Here is a 22,026-nt window from a genome sequence, read left to right on the forward strand (position 1 = left end):
AACGGGCTTGAACGAAATTCATTGACGAAATCAGATCACTCAGAGCCTTTGAACAGCATAGCCTATTCGATTCATAAAATTATTTTCGCAAAACCTGATGTCGCGTCCTTATCTGAACAAAATGAAGGCAAGGCTACTAGACTACAGTTTTCTTCCACCAGAACCTGATACCTGATACAATCTACAGTTGTCTAACCTACATAAAACGAGGAAATTTGATTTTACGTAATAGCCTAGCCCGGTATTTTCAACATTTTTGATTAGTGACCAAAAAACCTAGGATATTTATAAGAGTAATGATCAGACATCTAAAACCACATTTATATTGTCTTACAAGGGCCTGGCAGCACAAACTGAAGAAAATGTATTCTGCCTGTCTATTGTCTCCCAGACAGATGACTGTGGATGACATAACCAAGCGCCGTGATATTACATGTGATATATTACCTTAATCCTAGGCATCAGACAAGTTGTTGCTCAAATTGTTCTTGATTATCTTATAACCTTACTAGAATACTGAGGGCATGCTTTTTCAAGTTTTGTCAGGCCTTACATCATTTTCAGGGGGCTCATCCATAGTTCATGCATAAAACCCCAACAATCTCGATAAGTGCTCTAATGAACTAGGTGAAGGATGGAGGCTCTGTTGCTAAGTAAGGCCACATCTCACATCACATCTGTGGGATTGGCACTCTGCCTGCTATTGGCCTGCATCATCTGCTCCCTCTGATAAATCTTGTAATACATTTTTTGAGAATGAAAAAATGTTCTCCAGCCAGCTTGTCACTTTGGAAACCTACCACTTAAGATCAAGGTGGTTATTTGATCATCTTTATTAACGAGTCAGCATAAGGATGACATACTAGTCCCATATTTCCGTCTTTAATCCGAAACATATTTCGTCAAGTATGTTTTTATGTCAAGGTGTACATGAGCAAACACAAGACTTTGTTGATGATTAAATCTGACCCACTTGTCTGTGTTACTTAAAGATGACTAGCAATACTTGGGGAGAGGGAAGGATATGGAGACTATGTACATGAAGTTGTAGCAGTCCCCTCTTTCTCCTTCTCTCCCAACCTAATTACTCAACTTTGCAGCTTCAGATTGCAGTAAATGCTCCCTTTACCTGACCTGCAGTATTAATGAGTGAAACGTAAACACATCTTTGGCTGAACGACTATTTCTCATTACACCCCAACAAGTGGAGAGGTATCAGGTGTTTGTATTTCATTAGTCAATATTTACATTGGTGGTGCATACTTTACTTCAATCTTGTATTGCGTTTCCCCAAGGTATTTCTCCACTAACCATCTCTCATAGTTTTTTTACCCCACTGTTTTGTCAGTTGTCTCTGATGGCAGACGTTGTGTTTTACTGTTAGAAGGGGCCTTGTTTCATCCAGACTGTAATCTGAGTGGCTCTACTTCCACCACCACTGCCCTGTCTCTCCCATAGACACTGTAGAGGGAGACCTATCACTCACTGGTACGAGTGTGAAGGAGAATGAGTGCCCTATAGGTGGTGAGGCTGAGAGAGAATGAGTGCCCTATAGGTGGTGAGGCTGAGATCTACTCCATATGGATCAGTTCACCCTCTCTGCTCATGACCCTCATCCTATCCCAGCACATAGTTGGATCCCCCATCATCCAGACCGAGTCTGCATGGCCTTTGTTGTTGCATTGTTCTCAAGGGTAGAGACTCTGTCCTCTGTTCTCTTACAGCCAATTGAATCCTTATAGTCCCCTGTAGCACATGTGATGGCATACGGTACATGCCTAGCTTCATTGTTGTGGAGGCATGGAAAGAAACCCTACAGAAGAATTCTTAACTACCCCCGCAGTGCTTTTCCTCAATGACGTCAGAGTTACTGTCCTCACAAAGGCCTGAGATGCCTGTGGTTTGGAGTCCCCCCCCCCCCCCCCGTAACAATCATACTAACTTGCACAGTCCTGTCTTTGCACTGTCCCATCTAGTCCTTGCACCCTGTCTAATGTTGTGTACCCATCAGTGTTATGCACCAACTGACCAGAACAAATTCCTAGTATGTATAAAACCTACCTGGCAATAAAACAGATTTTGACATCCCTGTTTTTCTTAAAACTTGTTGTGCTAGCAGTGCTGCATTCCAAAGAATGACATACAGTAGCCCCATATTTCTGCTGTGACAAAAACTATCCATATCTCTGGTTATTGGGAAGCGAGGTAGTGTGACATTTGTCCGAGAAATACCACACCAGTGTACGAGTCAGTTAGCGGTGCATGGGATACAGCAAGACACCTATATCCAGTCCTATTTTGTCTCTGTAAAGTGCTTCTTCATAGGGGATTAACAGCATGCCCTAGTGATGTTACCGTGGAAACGGCCTGCCAAGCTAGAAAACAAAGGAGAACGGACCAAAGAAGGCTTGCCGAGAAATCTTTCTGTGGCTTAGAGGTGATCTTTCCTAAGCTAGATTCAGTTTGGATACCTGCCTGGCTGCCCCCTTCTGTGCTCCGGAGCCACCCTGTCATGTAAGCTGATTAAGTGTTGGGAATTTGTCCAGGGAATTTGTCCAGGGGAAGGGGGTATCTGCAGCTCACGTTGTAATTCTTACTGTGGGCCAGTGGTAAAGGACTCCTGTGATATCAAATGGGGTAATAATATTTCTGCCTGCCAGTTCCTAAAGAAACACACTCTCCTGACTGCCTGGCCGTCCGGGAATCCTCTCTGCCACTTCAGATGAGATTCTGAAGATGAGCTGTACTGTGCTCATGGTACAGTGTATTCTCACCATACACACTGGTTGTTGGTAATTAGTGACTGCAGCACACTGACTAACGCCTATTGGTGTTCCTCAAGAAACAGAATAAAGTAGGGCTCAATTATTGCCTGTTTCATATGGCCTTTGGCACCCAAAGCTGTGGTTTGATGGCCCTGCAGTTTCCATGGCAGAAGTCTTATTACCTTTAACTAAGGGCAGTAGCAGGGTTGGTGGCTTTCACATCTACATCCTGAGCCCTGTCGACAATAGCAATGAATGTTTTAGCACGTTAATGACCTCAGGCTTATTGAGTGAGCTGTGGTTGATATTACATTGCAGTATGTGTGAAATCATAAATTCAGGTGTTCCTCAACAATGCATGTGTGCTAAGCTATCAAACAGGGTGCTCTGCAAATGGCAACATGTGCAAAGATTTGGTTGGGGAGGATCTGAGACTGGCACAGTTAGTGACCTTTACAGGACAACAGAGTTGTAACCAACCAACCGAAGACCCAAACATGTTGCTAATAATGCTGTCGATGCATTGTACTGCACACAATCATTCTCTCATTCCTCTCTCATTGAAACGGATGGGAATTCTTTAGTGTGTGGTATGAGTTTCTGAATACTCCAGCAATGATGATCATTGTTCTACATACATCAAACATCCTAAACTTCCTCAGTTGGTTGTAATGTACTTTCCAAGGAGCCTCAGGTCCTTTGATGTAGAGCAATATTTGTATAGTCTATTTATTGCACCTTTTGTACTTTGTGTTGATGTCTCTTGAATGTGGTAGGTGTAGGTGCAATTTCCCCAAAATGGGTTAAAGTACCTACCTACCTACCTACCTTTCCTACCTACCCACCTATCTACATACCTACTACATACTTACCTACCTAATTTGTGCCTTATGTTCTATTGAGGCTACAGTGGCCATGGATCTTGTAGTTCCTTGGCAGTGTTGTAGGCAGATGGCTCTACCTTGTTGTCTCCCTGGGGTCTGCTAAAATGGGGGATTCTCATGGGTCTAGTGGTTGGACTGCTGAGTGGGCCTTTTCAGAGGGAGGTCTCCCCAGGGATAGCTGTGTGTGACACACACAGCTGATTCCTGGCCTAATGACTACAGTGACCATAATCCCTTGGGGTATTGTAGCAGATCATTTAGGAGAGGGACACTGGCCCAAGTAGTGTTCCTGTAGTCTTCTCAGAGTGCTAGGGCCCCTATTTGTCATGCAAACTATAAGGCTGCTTTTTTACTATATAGCAGTGAATAACATTCTGATGCTGATTCGTGGTCAGGCTACATAATTTTATCCTTAAAATGGCCATGTTTGTTTGGACATCTGAAATGGCTTTCCTCCATTTACACTAGGATCATTGTGTTTCTTTTTCTGGTTAAATTAGAACAAAATCACTATGTGCAGTAGAACAGGAGGCTGGTGCTATGGGAGGTCTTTTATGTGGCGAAGCTAATTAATTTAACAAACCTCTTGGGGTTGAGAATCTCTATGATGTAGAGAGTGACCTCATTACTCAGCATTTTTCACTAGTGAAGGAGAGATCTCGCAGGCAGCGTCTACCCTGTGCTCAGTGGGGCTTTACTAGAATATTCAGAATGGATAGTTAAAATACTCTATTTAGCATAGGCCTACATTACATTGGATTTTGTTGGGAGCGTTTTCCTTAAGTACTACTCTGTGGTGCATGCTTTCTGAGTGTACTTGACTGTTTTATCAAACACCCTTCCTTCCTTCTGTGTTTGGGTTGTCTTCTTGGTAAGCAGCCAGAGATCATTCTGGAACATGATGGGAAATTCCCCAAGTTCCTGTTTATGAATAATCCTAATGTTTCTGTTTAGAGAGTCTGTTTAGAGTATCGGGTAGCCACGTTGGGGAGTACAAATAAACAGAGACTCAATTTAGACCTTCTAAGATGGCGTCTGTAGCATTACAGAATCAGGATACTGTTCCCTACTGTATGAGATGACTCCTAAATATTGCATGAGTGAGTTAGCCTGGAAGCCAGACTCATCGTGAAAAATGTAGTTTCACTACATTTTTAAAACTACTTTTTTTCTGCGATGAGTCTGGCTTCCAGGCTATGAGTGAGTCTCACTAAAGAGAAACCATTAAGATTCATAACATAATTGCCTGTCTGCTCAGTGCTGCTGCCTCTTAGGCTGGGGCCATATGTTTAGGGCCAGAGCTGCTGTAGCTGCTGAGCATATAACCAGAGGATGCTGTACTTCAGGAGGGACTGATTCTCTGTCTCACTCAGACTGTCACCTAGGACCTGTCACCTAGGACCTGTCACCTAGGACCTGTCCCCTAGGACCTGTCACCTAGGACCTGTCCGGGAACTCAGTCGGTGTAACTCTTGCCAGGCTGTCGTTGCAAACAAGAATTTGTTTTTCATTGGCCTGCCATGTAAAATGAAATAGGATTGCAGGGTTGATTTTGAGTTAGGCTATACGGGGCCACGCCAGTGTCCCTCACATACAGTTTGTCATTTCTGGTCAGGATGTTGTGGTGAGGGTAACTGCGCTGTCGACCCATCTCAAGCAAATGTGAAACATTTGCTACAACCTCTCCTTTTAAAAATGATGACGAGCATTATAGGCCCACATAGCCTACAGTAGATGCCAAATCGTATTGCTGCAATGCTAAATTCAAGCCAGATCAAACCGCTATAGCTTACCATGCTATTACTTAGGGTAAGTGTATGACTGTCTGCCGCTGTAGAAAGATGCTATATGATGAGTGTACGTGGAGCAGCATAGCGGTGTCTTACTGCCCAGATAAATAATGGAGTCTCTAATGTGTATTGCACTGAGAGAGCACTTAGTGTTCATGGGAGATTTAATAATCTGAGTGCAACTATTGTGCTACTGCTGTGTAATTCTGCTTGCATGCCAAGGGCAGATGTTTCGCTGGGCATGGGGGTTATTAAGAGGGGCTGGCAGGGCCACCCTCCCTGGTACTGCTGACTAGTGGTCAACCTCCATTAGTCTAGCGTGGACTGAGCTTGTGCTGGCCTGTCTGCAGTCCCAGGCAGGATCTGTTCGATAGGAGTCTCAGGGGGCAGGGATCAGGATTTGGGACCTGGGAAATGGAGTCAGTGAAAACAGGAAACCAGAAGGACTGTCATCAGCCACTGAAGTAAAACTATGACCTTTTGTGTTTGGGTGCAGAATGGGTGTGATTTTCATGTTTGTGTGCAGTGACTATGACATAATTTTCCTCCATATTGGATTTTCTGCCATTTTGAATCTTGTGAAAAACACTTAAAATGTATCTCCTCCTAGGAATTTTTAGCAATCTCCACGAAACTCGGTATGCACAATCTCTAGACCAATGGCTACAAAATTCTTACAGGGATTTTGTATTTTCAAAAGCCGCCAGTTACAGCCAATCGAAAACGTCAGCGAAGCCGCCAAAAAGGAAGTGGTATTTTATATCAGAAATTTTTTGAGTTATCAAAACAGTCCTGTGATCCCTATCACCAAGTGTCATGTTGACACTTTGAACACTGTAGCGCCACCAATGTGTCAACTTTGAGCCATAAGGCCAATTTTAAAAAATCAGGTACCGAGTTCAAGCTTCTATGACGTCATTTTCCACCATATTGCATTTTCTTCAATTTTGCATTTTGTGAAAAACGCTTAAAATGTATCTTCTCCTAGGAAGACCAATGTCTACAGGGATTTTTGATCTTTGAAAGTGTTTGCACACAACATCCAGTCGCATTCGGTGGTGAAGCCACCAAAAAGGAAGTGTGTTCAAATCTCAGTAACGTTTTGATATATCAAAACCCCATTTGGCACACTCATTGTCGACGCTCCCTTGGTCACTGTAACCAAGCCCATGTCAACACCTTAAACTCTCTAGTGCCACCAACGTGTGAAAGTTGGAAGTGCGTTCATGCTGAACCGTATGCCCGATTTTCAAAACTTCGGTGGGGATTCGAATGCGGCTATGGCGTGTTTCACTTGCTGCCTTTGATGCGATGGTCGCGCTTGCCCCCCATAGTGCTGCTTGCAGCTATATTTATAGTTCTTTACATACAATACAGTTTGTTAGGTATTGTTTTTTTGTAAAGCCCAGTTTTTGTTTTTATTTCAGTTAACTAAAATGTTTTTTCACACCTAGTCTTCGTTTTTTAGTTAGTTATTGTTAACTAAATAACCTTGATGTGGGCTTGTGAGGCCACTGTTTTCTCGTGTCTCTCAATAGTCGCAAAATAATGACTCATCTTGCAGCATGGGAGAATTGTTGAGGGTCACAGCTCAATAGTGATAAGATGAACTGTGTCTGTGTGGGAAAAGACATAATTTCTTCGTACTGTATAAACCGTTAGCAATAGCATATGCAGTGACAAGGCTCAGATTGTAAAAACATGGCCTCCGTTCAGGCCCTCAACTTCCACTTAGCTTTGGGATGGCAGGCTGTCTCCTAGCAACAAGCTTCTCAAGGAGCCTTAGCATTAGCAGGGCCAGTGAACCTTTAGCAACTTCCTCATTTGAGGAAAATGTGTTTGTCCTCCGGTTCTCTCTCTCCCTCTCTTCTCCCCAGCGCTTTACTTTCAGGTCACACTTCATCTCACAGTCTAGTGACTACGAAAATCCACCGAATGATGATCTGACTGAGTTACACGCCACGTCAAGATTCTATGTGAATGTCATTGGAAGGTCATTCCACTGCACAAGTGAATGTTTTCACCCATAGCTCAGTTACAGCCAAGTAAGAGAGAGAGAAGCTGGTGTGTTGAGGAAACTCGGTGGAGAGGGGGAGGAGCCAGAGGACAAGGGAGTAGGGGGGTGATGTATGGGTCTCCCCATTCTGTCATCCACTCCCAGTGCTGCCTCATCTTTGCCTTATGCAGTATTTTTCCACAACATCTCTGACATAACGTGTACGCATCTTTTTGGCTGAGGGGCAGAGCCTATCAGGTCCTAGAATTGCAAATGTCTTATTGCCACAAACTCGCTCTGGGGCTATTTGTTAGCAAAGCATGCACTGACTGCTGACTACTGTAGGAGCTTCTTAACCCCAGAAGATGGCAGTAATGCAACGCTTTAATCTAAGCTGCCATTAAACCCCACAGAAGAAGAAGACGGCTGACTATGCATGCCTGGCTGACAGTTTGAGAGGCGAGCTATCTAGCTGCTTAATATCAGCCGGTCCACAACTGATGGCTAAGTAAAGTTAGCTAGCTGGCTGGTAAACCAATGTAAGCTAGCTATGTATAACGATTTGATTTGATTAATTGGAGAGGCTAGCTATCTATATAAGCTAACATGATGTTAATATAGCCCAGCTGCCTGTTCCGAAAAGTGAAAGTGCATTATCTGATTCTGAGCTATTTAGGTAGCTAAGTTAGTGCTAGCTAGCTTGCTTTCAAACTAGCACTGGCAAGCATCTCTCAATTGTGCATAACTGGTAACAATGTGGCCCCTCACTTAAGTTGGCAGTGCCAAGCTGACTGGGACTTGGTGGGAAGTACAGCAGCTAGCTGGCTATTTTCATTTGTGTAGAAGCTAGCTAGGTAATAAGTGGCTGTTTTCATGAAGTGCAACACAGCGCCAATAAGGTTAGCTAGCTAGCTAGTGCTTGTGAATCAACCAACATTTTCAAAGGTACTTAATAATTATTTGATTTTGCCTAAATAGATATGTTGCTATCCCCAGGGTTGTCAGTAACCCAGTTTGGGTATCTCCTGGGCCTTTCTGTGTGGAGTTTGCATGTTTTCCCCGTGTACGCAAGGGTATCTCCCATAAGAACGAATATGAAAAAATTGCAGAAAAACAGATTGCTGACGCTGTTCGTCCCTGACGAAGACGGACAGGAGCACTTGGATTGGTCCTCGGGCGCGGCTCATGCACACCTACTGTCTCCTCCCAGCTGCCTTTGGGGGAAAGACAGTGGGATGGGTTAAGAGCAGAAGAATATTTTAATCGGTGACCCTAATGCAGGTAATGAAATTTGGCCAGAACTAAGCCACGCTGGCCAGAACTAAGCCTAAGCCACGCTGTCCTGGCGAGGATACCTTCGCGAATGTGATGGAATAGCCGTATCTGTACCGAGTGCATACTGTTGATATTCCATTCTCCTCACACAACCGGAAGTTCAAACTCTCTGAAACTGGGAAAAATCGAGGATCTGTTCTAAGCAGTGTTTTATTTGCGACTTGTCCATTCTACAGACGGATGGATGGAGGGATGGAGGGATGGAGGGATGGATGGATGGATGGATGGATGGATGGATGGATGGACGGACGGACGGACGGACGGACGGACGGACGGACGGACGGACGGGTGGATGGATGGATGGATGGATGGATGGATGGATGGACGGACGGACGGACGGAGGGACGGATGGATGGACGGATGGATGTTCTGTGCGTAAGGTACTTGTTAACATACATAGGTGAAATTCCAGTCCAGCACCTCTCTCTCTCATTCCCTCTTATCCTCTCCTCCTGTCCTCTCCTTAAAGAAAAGCTGCCCCATTGGTCTCTCAAGCAGAAAATCGGATTAGTCCTCCATCAGTGACTGGAGGCTCTCACACGTCCAGTTTGTTGTCCTCGGCTAGACTCGGACACGACCCAGTGTTGTGTGTGTTGTCTATCCTGACCGGCAGAGTTCAGCTGGCACTGACGACATTGGGACGCCTCTGGTTCCTTACACCATGACTCTGCCTGCAGTTGGAGTGCTGTTAGCCTAGCTTAGCCTAGCTTAGCCTAGGCTCGCCTCAGCAGTAATGGGCAACATCAAGGAGCATCAATTAAAGACGACGCCGCAGAGCTTGGGTGTCTGGACGCAGCACATTGGAGAGGTGGTGAAGAGGCGGTGTGCTGCACAGCAGTGGGCCGCGATGAGATATTAATGAGGTAGACAAATTCAGGGCAGGATCTATCTCTCCTAAGTAGGTCCGCCCATAACATACGAGTGTGTATAACTTTCAGTCACACACACTTTCCTTTCACTGCTCGTCTGAAAATGCGTCAATCTTCCAGAGCTTGAGTGGATGGAGTTTGAGTTAATTGGTCATGAAAGGGAACTTGGGTGCGCCGGTCTACCGGTGGTCTCCTCGCTGTTCTTCATGGATGAACGCTGTGGGTTTTAGGTGTGCGTGTAGCTTTCTTATTAACAACAGACAATGCTATCTATCAAAACAGAGGGCCTTGTACCATGTCTTAGGCCAGACTTGCCTATCGGATGCGAAACCATTGGAAAAGTATCCGCTACACTCATGTTGTTGTAGATACACTCCAGTCTACTGCTTGTATCATCTCTTTCTGACCATTAGACTAGAGTCTTACAAGAGCCTCGATTGATGTCTTTGTATGCACCGAGCCACACAGAGAGGGGGAGAGAACAGGGAAATGAACAGAGAAGGGAAAGGCAATCAGCTTAGTTAAACAATACCACTGTCAGCTGTCCTCTCAACAGCCCTGCCAAGGCCCACTATTTAGAGCTGCAACCTCTAAAGGCTTCCGGGGATCGACCAGGCTGTCAGCGAGCCAGGACAGGCCAGCCCGCAGCCCTCCAGACACCTGGGCCAGGGACTTACTGGAGAAGAGGCCCCCAAGGAACCAGGACCTCTCGAGGACCTACTTGGTATTCAGGCTCGGCCAAAGTAGTCGGGGAATAACAATTGATCACTCTGATTGGAATTTTGAAAGAGGAAGCGTTTCGTCATCAAAAATGTCACCCGGCCTGATTCAGCCCTTACTGATATCGTTCAACGGTCGTCTTTGGCCCTGATAGATATATGCAATTATGTAGTCCCTATCTCCCTTTCATGAGACTATTAAAATGTGTGGGTTTTTCATTTGCTTATGCAATGAGCGTGACTTATCATCAGTGAGGCCAGCCTTTTCTTTGCCGTCAGCCTTTCTTCACATCCAGCATTCATTTTCCCATTTGAATAGCGTGACCACTGTTTAACCTTTGCTGGGATGAGGTGAACGGCCCCATCAAACACAGACACAATTACCGTGGACTTAAACTGACACAGCTAGGATATGAATCAGTTGGTCCATCAGTTTGAATTTAACTAAATTCTACAGTATTCTTTTAATTCTCTGCCCTTTGATGTGTGGACTAAAGTGTAAGTGAGATTGTGGTTGGAGAGGGTTCGGCCTGGGAGAATTTAGTCCCTCTATGGAATTAAATGTTGCATTTATGGATGAGTGCCGGGGCTGTTGTTTATTTGCAAGGGTGAGTGTGTTTGCGGTCTCTGTGTGTGTGCACTTGCCTACAGTATGTGTGTGCATGTGTGTTTGCGCAGTCTGCTCGCAGAGGCTGTCACAAGCCGATTGTTATGCATCACGGCGCTCTGGAGAACTTAGCCTAGTGAGGATTGAAATGCAGCCATTATACAGCATCCTGAATCTTGGAGATTACAATCATGAATGCTTTAGCACTGATGCCAGAATATTAAAGTTGTCCCTCCCCAACCTGAGATTCACACGGTAGCCCTAAGCATTGTGACTGTGTATGACTGTGTGGCGCCAAACACAGGCTGTCCAAACAGAGCTGAGAAGATACGGCTTTGAAGGCTCCCTCCCTGCTGTCAGAGAGCGTAGCAGGGATCCAGAACATGGACGTCATTTGTGGCCTCCTTGCCAGCTACAGCAGAGGATAGGAATATGAATATGGTGAATGACTTCTTATTTAGGCCTACCTTATTATACCTTCTTATTATCTGGCCTAATGCTGACTACACTTACAAGTTGAGGAGGGAATGCAGCTGTTGTTCATCGACAAAGCCAGGCCATTGAAAACCCGCTAACGAGAGAAACGTGTCTAGCGCGCGTTTCCTTCATTTTCAGTTAAGCTGCCATGCGTGTTCACAGGGTTTTTACACGGGTCTCCTTTTCTCAGCTTTGGCTTGTTACTTCAGACTTGCCGTGTGCCAGCAGATGGCTGCTTACATAAAACGCCCGGAGAATAAACCGAGTCGGCCTGTTGAACACGGCAGCTTCCTACCCCGATGACCCCGCCGACCCCCGTTAGTCTCCCCTGTGCACTGCACCACCCATCTATGCACAACAGCTGCCCAAAGTATGCCCAGAGCATGATGTCACAACCTCCTCCCACACTGTGCGACCCGCGGTACAGTAAACCGTTTGGTTTTCTTCTCCTCTTACTAGCTAGCGACGATGCGCGCTCTTCAGCGTGGAGTCGGTGCGCTTGGCTGTCGGCCGTGCGGGCCTGCATGCCTGCCCCGTAGCCGGAGCAGGGGCTGTTGTAGTGAGGCGGAGTCACTCATGCATGTACTCCGAGTGTTTATGTAACTCTGCCCTGAGCCGAGCGTGAAACAGACAGCTTACTGTGGCTGTGGTGGGGCTTTGCTCTCGAAGGGCAGGGTTGGGTTACGTACAGACGGGATGGGACAGAGACAGGGTTTTATGTGTCACCTGTCAGCTGTGATACCCTGTCTGGCAGCTTGATTCAGTCATAAATAAGACTGTATTGAGATGACTCGAGCATGAGTCTTGGGATATGAAGTCTTTATACCTTTATTGTGTAGCGATGGGGGGCATGTGGGCCTCAACACCCGTGTGTGTGTTAGGTTGAGGGAAGTAGGGGCTTCCCGGAGCACCATAGAAATGGAAATAGAAAAGGATCTTCCACTTGTCTGATGGTCTGGATGGGACACACACACACACACACACACACACAGCTGTTTTGGCATTCTGTGTTTCCCTGGGTGGGGTCCTGCATTCTGTTGAACTACTGTCCACAGATGCTTCAGTAAGCTGACTACAAGAACTCACACAGTCGTCTTAACATGGAGCCAGTTTGTTGTAACACATGATTTGATACAAATGTAGCCCAGTCAGACACCCCTGTCAATTTATCAACAAACACCCAGCCAGATACACAGTAAAGTAACTATAACTGAGGGGAATATCAACTAAAAAACAGCTTGTGGAGTAAGAGATCAGATGCATTAACATGAAGATGTTGAGTGCGGCTGGCTGTGTCATTTGACCAGCTTAGCGATGGGACTTAAGGGTTCGGTTAAGGGCCATGGGTTATGCATGGTGCTGTTCATCTCACAGTCTGAAAGAGAAAGCAAGCCGGGCTTAACGTCACTCACTGGCGCTTTCGCTGGGAGTAATCTATCTAATGGATGCAGGGCTTTCAGAGTGCCACTCTCACTATCATAGTTCTATAAATAGTTGTTTGGGCCTCATTTTAGTCATCAGATCGACAGACTTGCCCACATCCATCAGTTGCTTAGAGACGAGTATTTACTTACCGTAGGACAAAGCTCAGCTTGTAGTAGACACAGATACAGTAAGTGAATAGCCACTTGTCAAGGCATGAATTCATGCAGGGTCATTTGAGTTTTACTTTCAGATTTGGATTTGCCAACTGCTTTGTCTTTTTGGTCGTAAAGCATTTATTTTACACAAAGTGTTCTCATAAGGTTTTTTATTATAGAGACACTAGACAAATAAAATGGAATACTTAAGTCAGCAATGCATACAGGAGAGAGAATGGCAAGTTTGAGTGCCTCATCTCCTATTCACATTTTCCACCCGTTTATACCTACCCACCTCAAGAGGAAGCGTTCAACCGGAGTTACTTGATGGAGCATGGACCTGAAGAAGGCTACAGCTTTCGCTTGTGTCATACAGAATGGCCTTGTTGAATAACACGTGACCACCTCTCTCTCTCTCTCTCTCTCTCTCTCTCTCTCTCTCTCTCTGCTCAGAAGCGTGACAGCGAGAGTACAGTTTGATTGATGGGTCTTTGTGGCAGTGATACAGTCCAAATCCTGTATGCAGACTGCCGATGTGTATCTCTACCTCGCACCCACACACCCACAGGTCAGAGGGACAGAAGAGAAAGAGATGAGAGAAAAAGAAACTAGAAAGTCTGAGGCAGAGAGAGAGGAGAGGCTGAGGAAGTCGAGGATGGCAAAAAAAAAAAGAAAAGAGGGCCCCGTTTCTCCTGCGTGACGAATTCCCTGATCTGAGACGCCGGACGTGATATCGCTCCCAACACTCACTGTTTCACAGTCACACTTGACTAAACCCCATTAACCTAATCTGAAAATTTGATTCTCATTACTCTCTATGGCAACGGGATGAGTTGGACTGATCAGTTGTGAGAAGATGATGATTTATGTCAAACAGTGTATGGTATTAAAATGCTGTTGGACCCTCCAGACTGGCATCTCGTGTTTGCTTTAATCTGTGCCTGTGGTGTTTGACATTAGCTACAGTAGGCTTACATTAGTCTTTAGTGGAGGTTTGGATAGAGTGACTGCCGCCCTCTCTCAGCCCTGCTAGGCAGCACATCCAATCGCCCGGGCCTGTGGGCGTCGCAACGCGCTGCCAAGAATCGCCCGTGATGCCATTTCCGAGGAGAGCCATTTGACGGATGTCCGCCATGTCCTTAAAGGAGGGCCAGCTCCTTTGTGCGGTGTCCCTCGGGCCCCGCGGTGGGTGGACAGGCTGGTGAGGGATGCTGCAGAGAGAGAGAGAGACCGTTCTGAGAAAGAGAGAGAGAGAGAGAGAGAGAAAGGAAGATCCCCCTGTTTGTATTCGTCATTGTTCAAATCTCAGGGCTCTTGGGCTCATTTTTGCGTGTGTGTTTCTGTGGGTTCGCGCTGCATCATTTTGTTAGGGTTAGGGTTAAAAAAGAGTCTAAAAGTGCCCCTTCAGTCCAGGCTGTGTGTTACCGTGGCCCCACCAGCCCTTTGATTGTTGTTTTGACCAGGCTGAGGAGAGGCTGATCTATCTGGGTCACAGGGTATTCTGGGTAATGGAGCACCTCTGGGTCCCTGGTGTTGAGTCATATCTCATCCTGTTTGTCACAGGGGCATTCTGGGACTCCATTGCAATTGTCTCGTGCCTGTGACTCAGACCAAACTGTTCCACTGAATTTGATTCTGTAGATGGAGATTGCTTATCGTATCTTTGGATGGCGAACTGAGGAGATCTGAGTTCTACAGTAAAGAGACCACATCCTACCACCATTTGAGACCACATCCTATGAATGAATAACAGTATTTTTTCTCTCTCTCTCTTCCTCTCCCATCTCTGTCTCTCTCTCTCCCTCTCTCTTTCTCTGCCCCTCCCCCCACCCAGGTGAACTTCGTGGTGTGCCAGCTGTTTGCCCTGCTTACCGCCTTCTGGTTCCGCCTCTATCTCCATCCCAGCAAGACCAGCCCGTTCGTCCGACATGTGGTGGCGACGCTGCTGGGCTTCTACTTTGCCCTGTTCTGCTTCGGCTGGTGAGTCCCGTCCACACCACCGCCGGGGAGCTCGGGTTCCATGCCCCGCCGGGCGCCGGGCAAAACGGGTCGATGAATGAGTGGGATACCGATACCCCCCCCACACACACACACTTAACGCCACCGTGTTACTCATAAGCTGGGCCTGTGTCGTTTCTGCATGTTTGGAGGCGTTTTGGTGTGTGTACCGAGCTACAACTGGACAGGCTCTGTGTGTGTGTGTGTGTGTGTGTGTGTGTGTGTGTGTGTGTGTGTGTGTGTGTGTGTGTTTCCGTGTGTGTGTGTGTGTTTCCGTGTGTGTGTGTGTTTCCGTGTGTGTGTTTCCGTGTGTGTTTCCGTGTGTGTGTTTCCGTGTGTGTGTTTCCGTGTGCTCTGATACTATCAGTGGCGAAGGACAAGCTAGCAAGCAAGCACACATGCATGCGCACACACACACACACACACACACACACACACACACACACACACACACACACACACACACACACACTCAAGTCCCCTTCACTGTTAGAACCTTTATGGGTTTTATTTGACAGTAGCCAAAACTGGGAGGGGACCTCTGAACCCCCCTCTAACTGAATTCATGGGTGTCGAGGGAGCACATGCCAATATTTGTGAGCCAATGCATGTATCACCAGGCCAATATGGTGGACTCTCTGCTAGATCTCTCGGGGCTCAATCAATGTTTATCAGCACTGAAAAAAATATTTTGCTCATTAGCAGATTGCCGTTCAGGTCTATGGATCGTGCTGTTGTAAAGGAGAGCTGCCAGGGCCATTCCTTGCCGCTGTAACTTCAGGCCCGATTAGACCGGGTGTATCCACGCGCTCCGTAACCGTCGTTAGCAGTGCGTCTGTGCCACTGTGTTCTGTTTGTTTTGTGTCAAATGAAGCTCATGTCCAGGGTTGATGCCAGGGACAACGGGTTCTTTCTGTATGGCAGACTGCGCACATTGGCCATCAATGAATACGATACATGCACGCACACACACACACACACACTGAAGAGACTATAAACTGGCACTTTTACTGAGGCAGGGGGTGGGGGGATGGTGGAGAAAGAGGAGTCATTTGAGGCAGGATAGAGAGAGACCTTCATCTCAGCCACAGGGCAGGCTGGTCGTTAAAGGTCAATGTGGGATTGACCCTTCTGTGATTGCATTTACTGACAACTGATTACAAACCCCCCCCACCCGCCGCTTGTCTTATAGGTACGCACTCCACTTCCTGGTCCAGAGTGGACTCACCTACGGCATCATGATCCTGACTGGAGTGGAACATATGCACAAGTAAGTGTGTGTGTGTGTGTGTGTGTACTGGACTGTATGTGTTCTGTATAATCGTATGCACGAGCTGCTGCACATACAGTCACTCCCCAAGCTGCGCGGGCAGCTTAGCAAGTGAGCGTAATACGAGGTGTGTTCCAGAAAGCCGAGGTGTCCGAGCGATGCGCAGAAGACTGACCGCGGACGTCCTGCTGGACCCCCTCCAGCGACCGCTGCCGGACCAATAACGTTAAAAAGCCCCGAGGGGAGAGCGTAAATCAAGAGAGAAGTAAAGAGCAGCTCCTCTAGCCTCACAACCAGCGTACCTCCATTAGTCTCTCCTCGGTTGCCGGGCCAGAGAAAGAGAGAGGGGAGAGAGAGAGAGAGAGAGAGAGGGAGCATCACACATTAGCCCCCTGCTTCCCGCTTCACGCCGGCAATTCTGCAGCGCGCCATTTTCCCATCAGCCCTCTCTCAGACATCACTGTGGGAGACCTCTAGGCCGCAGCCTGCTTTATTTCTCATATTTATATCCCCTCCGCACACGGCCGGGTCACCCGAACAAATTGCCTCTGCTTCCCCCGGAATGTAATAAAGTAATTGGAGCACTAAAAGTGTGATTAATCATACGGGCTCTGCTACGCGCGGAGGAGCGGCCTGGCGCGTGTTCCGCCATTATCTGTGGCGCCGGCGCGCCGCGCTGAGCAGCTTAGCACCGGACGACCTGGAATACTAAACAGAGCCGTCCATGCCGAAGGGCTCGGCGGTAGCGACGGGGTCCACTCCTGTCTTTCTGAATGGCCAGGCTCCGCCATGAGCCGACCCGGAGATAACGATGATTGGGCGAGGGGGAGTATTTCCTTCCTGTTGCCTGCCGGTGGTGGCCATCCCTGCGTCTCATTCTCATCATTGTCGTCATAAAATCTTCCAATCGTTTCTTCTTTTTTTTTCTCTTCCCTTTTCCGGCTCTCCCGCGTCTGTTTCGCTTGGCCCTGAGAATCGCCAGGCAGCAGCTAGTCGGCACGAAGGCCTCCAGCTCCAGCCCGACTGTGACCCTCTCTGCTAAGCCCAGCCGGGGTCATCTCTGTGTGGGCTAGCAGACTGGAGGCTGAGGCACCATCTGGAGGCCATGCAGGAACGAGTTAGTCTCCCGAGTAGATGCCACTGATCCTCAGTTCGAAAGGAGGTTGAACAGGGAAGGTTGAACAGGGCTGCGTTTCATGTCTCTTCCTGTTTTTACCCTCCTCTCCACAGTTGTGTTGTAAGACTGCATGACTCACCACTCTCCTCTCGGCCATCTGCCAAAACGAAGGCAGGACAACACAAAGCTTATTTCCACTCCCTTAGTTCCCTCCTGAAATGGGATTGATCTCTAAACCAAAGCACGTACGCCTCTGGTATTGATGTATATATGTACTTTTTTTTTTGACTCTTTGATTATCTCTGGTTTGCTCTGTCAGCAAGGAGAGGAGATACGTGTGTGTGTGTGTGTGTGTGTGCGTGCGTGCGTGCGTGCGTGCGTGCGTGCGTGCGGCTGCGTGGTCAAGCAGCCCAGGGGAGGTTAGGTATGTTCACAGCCCCCCCCCCCCCCATCTCTCCTTCCCCTTATAGTCTACAGCGGTGCATGCGTCATCAGCGAAGGGTGTGAAGACACACACCTCCCCTGACAATCATAGGCTTGCGTGCACACACACACAACACACACACACACACACACACACACATACAGGCTGTGCTGTACAGAGACAGGCAGAGCTATAACTGGCTTCTACGTGACGGCAGGCTGACTAGGTGTAGCAGAGCAACTGTGTCTCCACTGTGGGCTCGAACAGCGAGGGGGGACAGGAATGGAGAGGAACCGAGAGAGGAGAGTGGAGAGCGATACGTGCCAAGGACGTGCTCGGCGCTAAAGCCAAGCGCTAAGCTAGCGAACACAGAGCCCCTGCGCTGCTCAATAATGAGAAAGCAGGTGTGTACCGGCTGAGACGCAAGCTGAACCTACAGTACTGCTAGGATACCGCCTCTCAACAGCCCTGTCTCCATGGAGACGTCTTTCTCTCTCTCTCTTGTTCTCTCTCTCTGTCTCTGTGTCTCTCACTCACTCACTCTCTCGTTCTCTCTCTGTCTCTCTGTCTGTGTGTGTGTGTGTGTCTCTCTCTCTCTCTCTCTCTCTGTTTTCTTACCTCAAAAGAAATATCACAAAGAAATCCAGCCCTCTTCATAACCGGCCTGGCATTGTTAAACATGTATTTATTTAATCAGTTGAAGGACGATGGAGAGGAGGGTTGTGGGAAGAAATGAATCATCCAATCCTGAGATGAATCCAATCTTCTCTAATAATCAAAAAGAGAACTTCATTATCCCTTATTTATTTTACGTGCACAGAGAGAGAGAAAGTACAGTTCCAGTCAGAGATATTAATACAATCTTACAAACAATACAATACCAATACATACTTTGACATATGCGGTAATCGTCACTTTCTGGCTCGGCTCGCATACGTAACCGCTGGCGTGCTTTGTGTATCTGAATGGGAGTGACCTCCAGCGTGGTCGGCGTGCGTGTCCCTCTGCATGAGAGAGGCTGAGCCTCGGGCTGCGGCCTCAGGCTGACCAGGGCCTCGCTGTGGGGCGCTCAGCTCCTTTCTCCCACTGATCATCACACCCATCAGCAGGCTGCCTCACAACAAAGAATGTCAAGCTGGTTCTGAGAATCTCAGCCCGTGGGGTTAGGCATGCATAACCAGCAGCACAGATCAAGGAGTCCTCCACAAGAGGCTGTATCACGGAGAGAGCAGACCGCACTGGAGGATACAGATGGAATAGACAAGCATAACCAATAACATTTCTTTCATTTCCAGACTGCAGACACAGTATTATTACATAGGGAGTGTCTTTTGTGTGCATTTGTGTGTGTGTGTGTGTATGTGGTGTGAGAGTGGGTGTGTGATGTGGTTTTCTATGTGTCTATGTCTGTGTTTTGTCATTTTGTACCTATGTGCTGTGTGTATTGATGCTTACAGTATGTGGGTGTTTTTTGTTTTTTTGTCTTTTTTGTGATTGTGCTGCCTGCTCTGGTTTGTTGGTCAGCGTGAGTTGTTTTTTAAATGTGCTTTATGAATACATTTGACTTGACTTGTGTGTGTGCGTGTGTGTGTGTGTATCCCCTCTCTATGTGTATCCCCCCTCTATGAGCAGGCCAGTGGTGGGCTTCATCACCCATGTTTATGGGTTGGCTGGTTCAGTACCAGCACTGTGTAGCTTCTATCCACCTCAGATCGTCATGGAAATAATCACAGCTACTGTACATATAATTTCCTGTTTTAGTCTGTGATTAATGAAAAGGCAGGCAAATGAGCTGCCATGCCACATAGTGTACACACTTACTTACAGCAACTGTACTTTGAGGGAATGAGAAAATATTGTTACTGTGTTTTTCTGTCCCTTCAGATACTGCCTGGTGGTGGCCCTGGGGTATCTCAGTTTCTGCCAGATCACGCGTGTTTATGTGTTTGACTATGGCATGTACTCAGCCGACTTCACAGGGTAAGAGTCTGCCTCTCTCTCACTCTCTTTCTGAGTCTGAATCAATACATTTATTGCCATTGTAGTTTTTCAACATACTAGGAAGTCCTTTTCGGGCATGGTACATAACATGGGGACAACATTGGACAGGGTGCAGGGACGAGACGAGACAGTGGAAAGACAGGACAGTGCAAAAAGCAAGTACAAAATACGAGTGCAAAATAAGATAAAAAAACAATATCCTATCTTATTTTGCACGCATATTTTGTACTTGCTCTGACTCTTTCTTTCGTTCGCTCTTTCTGCCATTCTTTCTTTCTCACTCTGTTTTTGAGTGATTGGGTGTTGAGTGTTTCTGACTGATTTAGCTTTGCTGCTTCTGTGTTGCCTGTGATGAAACCTCCCTCTCAGAACCCCTCTTCTCTCTCCTCTCTTCTCTGAAACTCTCTTTACTCGTTCTTTACTTCCTTTCACTCTCACAGGCCTATGATGGTTATAACACAGAAAATCACCAGTCTGGCATTTGAAATTCACGATGGTAAGTTCCCTCTCAAAAGAATTGTGTCTGAATAATGTGAGTTGTGTACTTCTCCTTTTATATCAAATCAAAAGAAAAATGCATCCACAGTATCTGGGGAGCTACTGTAACTGAAACTCAATTTCAAAAGAAGATTCCAATTTCAGTTTCGTGCTCTTATAAGCATACTATCTAAAAAAGGTGGTACAGTAAGTAAAGAAAAATGTGGAAAAGTCTTAATAATATCCGTAGACACAGATTTAAGACGCCTAGCCGGGTTTGGGCGAACTCAGCGCTGGGAACGCAGGTGTGCATGGAGAGGCGACTGCCAAAAGGCCACTGGAACAAATTAAAGAAATGGAAGATTGATGATGAAGCAGATGAAATCAGAGTGGCTGACTGCCTGTGGAGGATGAGGGATGAGCCCTGTCATCCATGGCTCCTGACTCCCGGCTGCAGGTCTTCACCTTCTCGGGTCCCCAGTGCCCCTCTCTGTCCCTCCTCTCTCTTTTCTCTCTCTCTCTGATTCTCTCTCTCTCTCTCTCTCCCACATTCTCCCACATTAGACTGGCACATTAACGCAGACCTCTCCCCTCCCATGAACGCCTACTGATGGTGTAAATGTGTGCCATTTCATGGGTTTGAACCTCATGTAAAATTAATGAAGTCCCACTTTTTAAGCCCGGTGTAGTGTTCTGGATGTGTTCCGTGTATTGTGGTGTAAGGGTTACTCTGCTGCAGTTCTAGTACCAGCTGTAGGCGAGTGTGTGTGGATGTAGTGTTTCTGTTGGCCCTTGCTCCATCAGGCATTAACTGTAATGCGAGCTGATTAGCTGGCTAATCTTGTTATCAGTATAATGGCTCCAGTAAACAACACAGAGTTTTTCAGACTGTTCCTCCAGTCGCTTCATGCGGAGGGAGAGCGCGAAAAGACAAAACCGCCACAAGGCAGGAGACGAGACGGGTCCATGAGACAGCGGGCAGAAGTGAAAGTGAGTTTACTAACCCTGAGATTCAATTCAATTCAATCTCAAGGTTAGCAAACTCACAGTTTTCACTAAACCCGCTTTCTGCAATACCCCCCTGGGTAATATAGCTCATGCATTCTCTAAAGATTGTCTGAGTCCACCTTCACGGGCAGAGTGAGAGACATCAGGTCGCTGACTAACCTGGGTGTATATTCATGAACCGTGGAAGCCAAGACACGTTTCCATTTTTACCCTTTGATGCTTGAATACACACACACACACACTCACCCACAGATGTAGCATGCCTGGACACAGTCCTACTGCATTAATATCAACTCAAGCTCAGACTAGGTCTCTCTTATCCATACAGTATGTTTACACTTTTCTTTTCTCCAAACAGGAATGGCTCGCAAAGAGGATCAGCTGACTCCAGGCCAGAAGTTTTTGGCTATAAGGTATGTTTTCCAGGAATGTTTTGAGTTGCGGTTCAGCAAGAAATAACCTGTTCTGCTGTCAGATGCTTTCTACTGTAGACAGACCAATTTTATATTTATCTATTCTCATATAGAACTTGTCCGAGGAGTCATGTTTTTATATCAAAAGACTCAATGTAGCCATTTCTACTGAGTCAACGAGTCTGTGCAGTACTCCGTTGGTACTGTAGTCTTGCATTGCCAGACCTAACTCCATACACGCTGTGCCAGTGCTGGAGAAAGGTCTGGCTGGACTCATTACCATTCGGGGATGGGGG

At 46.9% G+C, this 22,026-nt stretch overlaps 1 protein-coding gene across 1 annotated transcript in view; it reads left to right on the forward strand.

The window, feature by feature from the left end:
* Positions 1-22,026, forward strand: part of mboat2b (membrane bound O-acyltransferase domain containing 2b) — a 28,816-nt gene that overhangs the window by 329 nt on the left and 6,461 nt on the right. The window contains exons 2-6 of the mRNA XM_084439285.1: positions 14,857-15,002; positions 16,213-16,290; positions 19,716-19,811; positions 20,273-20,328; positions 21,676-21,730. Of these exons, the coding sequence (XP_084295411.1) occupies positions 14,857-15,002; positions 16,213-16,290; positions 19,716-19,811; positions 20,273-20,328; positions 21,676-21,730 (431 nt within the window). The remainder of the gene's footprint in view (positions 1-14,856; positions 15,003-16,212; positions 16,291-19,715; positions 19,812-20,272; positions 20,329-21,675; positions 21,731-22,026) is intronic.

This window comes from Borostomias antarcticus, assembly GCF_949987555.1.
Source record: "Borostomias antarcticus genome assembly, chromosome: 6".
Classification (NCBI taxonomy): domain Eukaryota; kingdom Metazoa; phylum Chordata; class Actinopteri; order Stomiiformes; family Stomiidae; genus Borostomias; species Borostomias antarcticus.